The following is a 7,292-nucleotide window of genomic DNA, read 5'->3' on the forward strand; positions in this document are numbered from 1 at the left end:
CTATATTTTAATTATAGTTCAGGTTGAGGAATTGGAAGGATTGGCTTTCTGCTCTCCCAGTTCCAAAAGCGTGGATAAATTGTTGGGTCTGTCCTGGTTGGATTATTGTTGGTGGTAATTTTTGTCATTCATAGCTTTGTGGGCACAGAAGTTGAAACAGAGGAAGAAAACGCAGCAGATGGAGAGGACAGTAGAGGTGCGGGAATAATCCTTCCTTACAGATGAAATCAATTGAGGATACGAAAGCAAATTTAATTTAATCCAACCACCATTAAATCCGAACACAGAGAAATTACAGCGAATTTATTAAATTTAGTAGGATTCAATGAATTTATTAAATTTAGTAGGATGGGTCATCCCACTTCATTCTGGGATGACCCAACAAGAAAGGGCCAGACGCTTGCAATGGGTCAGAGGCTTGACGTACGAGGCTCCCACAGCTATAATGTAAGAGGGGCCCAAGCATGAGAAAGGTGGTGATGGAGATGGGCATTGTGCTCCGTGCTGAGTCCTAGCAACTGTGTGCAGAAACACAGTATAAAGAACGTGCCGAACAAAGCTGCCACAGCTGTCTTTTAAGACCCGAGCAAGCACTTCAAACTCAAACTCCATTGTTTCTCAAGACAAGAGAGGGACAATTGTCTCTTTCTGAAGCCAAAAAAATGCTCTCCTTCTCTTCTCTCCACCTTCCACCTCCAAAACCTTCTCTTCTGTCTCTCTCCCCTGTCCCTCTCTGTTTACCACCGTCAAAATCTCTCATTTTCACTCCCAGGATCAAACCCATGACCCCCACAACCGTCTCTCCCCGCCTCCAATCCTCCTGTTCCTCCTCCGCCACCAAAGCGAACCCAAAAAACCAAACCCAAAATCCCTCTTCGTACGATTTAAAAATAGCTATAATTGGCTTTGGCAACTATGGCCAATTCCTCGCCAAGACCCTCATTTCCCAAGGCCACACAGTCCTTGCTCACTCAAGATCAGACCATTCTCTTGCAGCCAAATCCCTTGGTGTCTCTTTCTTTTTGGACCCTCATGATCTCTGTGAGCGACACCCAGATGTCATTTTACTTTGCACGTCAATTATTTCAACTGAAACAGTGCTAAAGTCTTTGCCTTTACAAAGACTAAAGAGAAACACGTTGTTTGTTGATGTGTTATCTGTGAAAGAATTTGCTAAGAATGTATTGCTTGATGTATTGCCTCATGATTTTGATATCATTTGTAGCCACCCCATGTTTGGTCCTCAGAGTGCAAAACATGGGTGGGATGGTCTTTATTTTGTTTACGAGAATGTGAGGATCGGTAATGAGGAAAATAGAGTTAATAGGTGTAAAAAGTTTCTGGAAATTTTTGAAAGAGAAGGGTGTAAAATGGTGGAAATGAGTTGTCAAGAACATGATAAGTATGCCGCGGAATCACAGTTTTTAACGCATACTGTGGGGAGAGTGTTGGAGATGTTGAAATTGGAGTCCACGCCGATTAATACTAAAGGGTATGAGAGTTTGCTGGATTTGGTGGAGAATACTTCAGGGGATAGTTTTGATCTGTATTACGGGTTGTTTATGTATAATAGGAACGTGCTTGAGATGTTGGAGAGGTTAGACTTGGCCTTTGAGGATTTGAGGAAGCAGCTCTTTGGAAGGTTACATGAGGTTGTGAGGAAGCAGCTGTTTGGGAATGCGGAGAGCCGTAAAGTCGTGCAAGAGAATTACAGTAAAGGGCACCTCAATGGTGCTGCTGCATTATCATCTAGTTCAAAATCTGTGAGGTAAGTGTTTAAGCAAATTCTTGGGTTTTTAGTTTTAGTAAGTGATGTGGGTGTTCTTGTGCATTTCCCATCCTGTTGTTTTATCATGGCATTGGTATGTTTTCTTAGTGCTGATTCTCATTCTAGTTTCCCATCTCAAGATTGAAAAGCGAAAGGTACTTGTAATTAGGTATAGGATCTCCTGTAGTTTGTGCCTGTCATAGATGCTACCTATGAACAATTTAGGGGATCTGTGCTATACTTGTTTAGAGATATGAATTAAATTTTGCTGTTTGACTATTGTGAAGATCACCTTGTAAAGGCTTGTATATTCTGGAGTGAAGAGATCCCACAAAAATGTTTGACACATTATGAAAAACTTGAGGAATAGTTTCTTTTACTTAATTCACTTAATTAAAGCTTGAATCCATCAATTCAAGTAGCTCTCATGTTAGACAAGAGATGCAAAAGTTATGCCAAAATAACAAGAAAATTAATGGTATTGGAGAATGTGTTAAATTGCTAATAGAGAAAAAGCAGGTGTCACTTATTTGTCTGGAAAACTTGTGTCCGTTGAGTGCGCACATATGCCAAATGATAGGGTAGTTTTCACAATTTACCAGGGGGGGAAAAAGAAAAAAAAGGGAGCAAGAAGTCCTCAGATGGTGGTTGGTGTTAGGGTAGGGATGGGAAATTGCACTCTCTGGGATAGTTTTGACTGCCGAAACCAAATGAATGATCATTAACATAATTTTATATGAACCTTTCAGATTTCAGGGCTCTGCCCAGACATACAAGTACGAGGCAGAGAACTCAAGCTGCTCTGATGACAGCTCCAAGCTCAAGATTGCTATTGTTGGATTTGGAAACTTTGGTCAGTTCCTTGCAAAAACCTTTGTTCAACAGGGTCACTCAGTTTTAGCCTATTCTAGAGCGAACTACTCTGATGCGGCTCAAAGGCTTGGGGTCTCTTATTTCTCTAATGCAGATGACCTCTGTGAAGAGCATCCAGAAGTGATTGTTCTTTGTACTTCTATTCTCTCGACAGAAAAGGTTCTCAAGTCATTACCATTTCAGAGACTGAAGAGAAGTACTCTTTTTGTTGATGTACTTTCAGTTAAAGAGTTTCCAAGGAATCTGTTTCTTCAACATTTACCATCGCATTTTGATATTCTCTGTACTCATCCTATGTTTGGACCTGAAAGTGGTAAAAATGGGTGGAACCGGCTGGCTTTTGTTTTTGAGAAGGTCAGGATTGGAAGTGAAGGTTCAAGAGTATCACGATGCGACAAGTTTCTTGATATTTTTGCTCGAGAAAGATGCAGAATGGTGGAGATGTCTTGTGCAGAGCATGATTGGTATGCTGCAGGATCACAGTTCATTACACACACCATGGGACGGGTTTTGGAAAAGTTAGGAATGGAGTCAACTCCAGTTAACACTAAAGGCTATGAAACTTTGTTGAATTTGGTGGAAAATACAGCTGGGGATAGCTTTGATCTGTACTATGGTTTGTTCATGTACAATGTAAATGCAATGGAGCAGTTAGAGAGGTTGGATTTGGCTTTTGAATCATTGAAGGATCAGCTGTTTGGACGGTTGCATGGAGTTCTCAGGAAGCAATTGTTTGGGAGTTCAGACAACTCTCAAGACTTGAGTGAGGAACCTTCGGATGCAAAATTCTCTCAAAATAGTGCTGCATTGGTGTCTTCTTGTTTGGAGACTCTTAATGCTGAAAATAATTAACATCTATGTACCTTTGCATTATTGGTAAGTGGCAAAGGCATTTCAGTGCTTATCATTTCCAAGTTTAATTCTTCTTTCGCACCATCTATAACTGATGCTGCATCTATATTATTGCCCTCAAGAAATATCAAACTTGAAATCCTAGAAGTAGAGCTATTAATGACAGAACCATTCTGTTAAAAGGGAAAACGTCCTTCATAGTTGTTCTAGTTTTTACATGTCTAAAACCTTGAACATCAATATTATTTTTAGTAAAATCTTTGACAGGTCTTTCTTATTATATCAGGTCTTTGTCGCCATGTTATGTTGATTTTTAAACAAATTTGTCAATCATTGTTCTGGGAAACGATGTTTCCACTCCCCCAGTTTAATTCCACTCCCCAAGCAGTGCTATTATAAGCTTTGTGGGAGTGATGAAATACACTGTTGAGTGGTGATATCTGCACCGCACCCTGTTGTACAATGTATCATTGAGTACCTTTTATTCTCAACAATTTCTCAGATTTCTCTTGTGAAAGTTGGTTGTTAAATGTTGATTAATAAAATATAGGTCCTCCATCAGTGGCTCTCTCTTGTTTTTGAGTGTCATGTTGAATCATTTATAAAGACAACTCAGAAATGTGTAACACTGTCATTCTATCTCATCATAGTTCAATCATATCGTTCAATTTCTCTTCTTGTTTCTTCTCTAGATGTTTGCAAGCGTAATTATTAATCATGTGTCATCTCTGTCATAGGAGTTTTGTGCTGCTGGGTAAGTTGGTAATTCCAGCTAAACAGAATCGGCAGTAGAGAAAGTCATCCTCGAAAAATTGTATTTAAGCCACTAGCTGAAAATATTTTTGCAACTTGCTAGAGGCAATGAGTGATGGTGAGATGAGGCGTATATGAAGATGCTTCCATGACGTGTGATGTAGATGGGAAATAAAATTGATCCAGTGTGACAGTATCTCAGGGACAAGCAGAAGTTCAAGTATGTGAGAAGATCCCGGGCTCGGTCCAGTTTAGTATCAAACTGATTCTCTTTCTCCGGCGTTAAGAAAAGGGTTTTTGCACAAGCCATTGCTTAATATGAAGTTCGTTAAGTTCATTCTCCTGCAATTTTTAGGTTATTTCTCCTTCTCTGGTTTCACAGCCTGTTATTTGTTGTATCTTTTTCCTTTCATAGGTAGGTGAGTTTGTTGTATCATTTGTTTCTAGTAATTGTTAGGGAGCTCCATTTTTGTTCATCAGAGGAGCTCCTTTGACAGAATTTGTTTCCAGTTCCTTTTGATGTTTACATGAATAAAAAAAGCCAGAAAAATTCTTTGGCTATTTGTCACTTTACCAGCTTTGTGCTCCTCTTTTCAACAATTTTCAAGCATGTACTAGCCTTGAGTCTGTATGGCGAGAGATGTGTCCAATGGAATATTGAGGAGCTGAGGTTTGCATAGCTTTGAGCAATACAGCAGGTCTTGACTCAGGTTGGCACGCAGCGTCTTTATTCTATACCCGAGTGTAGTTCGATTTTCTTGTCTGTCTCGTATTTGTTTACGTTTTTTTGGCTGGCCATGATCAAGGCAACATATTTTATGCTTGCAGGAGGATTCCCTGCACTTTGTATCATTTTGCGCGTGGAAAAGGCCTCATTAAGTGAATTGCTAGTTTTTTAATTCGGACAATCTTGATTTTAGTATCTTTTTAATGGATTGGAATGTTAGCGCTAATTCACAAGCTGGCATGTGTTGACCAGTTTTAAAGCGGTGAAGTGTTTGATGATTGGTCAACTTTCTCCAAGCATCTCTTTGAGATCGTTTATTTTGACGTCCTTTGCACTTTCTTCTTCTTGATAAATGAGAATTATCATTCAAAAAAAAAAAAAAAAACTCCCGGTTTTTGCTTACACCAGAATACTTGGGGGATTGTTCATAGCCTCTTGCAGAGTATTGGACTTTTGCAGAGTTTTCGCAATTACATATATTTTCTTTTTTTATTCTTCCCCATGAAAAATCTTTTTATAATCAACTTGAAGCCTAACTAATTCTGGGAGTTTTTAGGGTTTGGGTTTCTATGGTTAAAAGATTTGTGAACAAATAAAATTTATGCACATTTCTGAACTCCCTCAAAGGTTCCTAGGGCTAGAACTTCCAGTATGCGTTGTTGTTGTCATTAATAATAAAATAATAATAACTCTAAAAGGTGATTTCACCCTACATAAAACACTGTGTTTCTTATATTTCATTGTGAACTCACTTACTATGTATTTTTTTATTTTTATTTTACTCATCAAACTTTTATTTTAGATGATTTCATCCTTTTATTTTTAAATTAAAGACTATTTACTTCAAATTTATTGAGGAATAGCAAGATTAAAATAAAAGGATCAGCATGAAAATGGTGGATAAAATAGGTGGTAGGTTCATAATTGGGTCAAAAAATTCACTTTGATCTTTCACCTTATTAAATTATAAACTTCTAGCCCCTTAATTTTTTTAAAATTTAATTTTATTACGAAACTTCATTTTCCCTATCTTTTAGTCTCTAGTTTAAGACATGAGAAAGAAAGTGGCTGAATTTTAGTAATAGAAAGAGTTTTAGTTAACACTGATTTCGATCATGAAAATAATCGATTTTGGTGTTAATAAATTTTATTCGATGGAAGGAATTTACCCTAATTGTTATTTGCCCTTAACCTTGCATGAGATTGTACATCTGAGCTCGGAAAGTGTTTTGGTTTCGGGTCAGTTTTGGTTTTCTGTGTTATTTGAGGGCATTGATGAATTTGTCAAGGTGTATTGGAAAAAAAGAGGTGAAAAATTAGTTATTTTAGCATAAAAATCTCATAGTCTGAATTTTCAGTGACTCTTTAATTGCCTGAAATTGGGTTAGCAGGCAATGAACCACCTGCTTAGTTTAAAAAATAAAAATAAAAGGTGAACAACCCTTAATAAAAAAAGAAAAGAAAGACAACCCGGACCCATGTGTCTGGACTAAAAGGCCCACACACACTGCTACCTAGGCTAATATTTGCGCACCTATGCTTTTTTTCTCTCATTTGTTTATTGAGACTAAGATAATCTCATGCGAATAATGTAAAAACAAATTATAAAGATTAATTCTAAAAACAAATATTTTTAAAGGATTAAATTAAAAAAAATGGAAGGAAGGGAAAAAATAGAAAATACTATTCATTTTATGAAAGTAGCTACAGTGATTCACACAATCTTTTAGGTTTTTTGTAATAATTGTAATGTTTCCAATGGGCTATTGAGGAGCCGAGGTGAATGTAGTTGTGACTTGTGACCCTTTGCATAGGTTTGAGCAGCACAGCCAGAGAGGCAATGACTGAGGTTGGCAGCGTGAGAATCTTTGTTTTATCAGTGTTTTATTCCTGCATGAATCTGTTTGCAGGATTTTCATATTTGTCTCATTATTTATTTTTCTTCCTTTTGTCTTCCACGTTATTACTATGTAACTTCTTGTCTGGTTTGCAGCCATCATCTCTGTGTGCCAGGGAAATCTGCACGGGAGAGTTTTCATGTGTTGAGAACACCCCATGAAACTCCATTGTTGTGATTCCAAGACAAAGTGTCTAAATTTCTAAAAGGTTGTATATTTTACATCACAATTTCTAACAGGTTGTGTAATTTACCTCACAATTTCTAACCGTTTACTTATGGATTGTCCTAACCTACATGCATAAACCTGGTTTTCAAGAGAGTGACAGAAGTTGCAGCTGGATCCTTTAAATTCTCATGTCATGTTCATTTTAGGCTAGCTTTATTCTTACGGTATTTTTTGAAGCTGTATGTTTTTTCTT

At 37.6% G+C, this 7,292-nt stretch overlaps 1 protein-coding gene across 2 annotated transcripts; it reads left to right on the top strand.

Annotated features, from left to right (window-relative positions):
• The first annotated feature begins 537 nt into the window (after positions 1-537).
• LOC133688644 (arogenate dehydrogenase 1, chloroplastic) lies at positions 538-4,819 on the top strand. Of its 2 annotated transcripts, XM_062108209.1 has the most exons (3): positions 539-1,768; positions 2,518-3,517; positions 4,231-4,819. In XM_062108209.1, exons 1-2 carry the CDS (start codon positions 663-665, stop codon positions 3,491-3,493), a joined length of 2,082 nt encoding a protein of 693 aa, XP_061964193.1. In that variant the 5' UTR covers positions 539-662; the 3' UTR covers positions 3,494-3,517; positions 4,231-4,819. The 2 variants fall into 2 exon arrangements, with proteins under 2 accessions (XP_061964194.1, XP_061964193.1); XM_062108210.1 differs by lacking the exon at positions 4,231-4,819 and having other exon boundaries at positions 538-1,768; positions 2,518-3,773.
• The last annotated feature ends 2,473 nt before the right edge of the window (positions 4,820-7,292 follow it).

The sequence above is a fragment of the Populus nigra genome, chromosome 3 (assembly GCF_951802175.1).
Source record: "Populus nigra chromosome 3, ddPopNigr1.1, whole genome shotgun sequence".
Taxonomy (NCBI): Eukaryota; Viridiplantae; Streptophyta; class Magnoliopsida; order Malpighiales; family Salicaceae; genus Populus; species Populus nigra.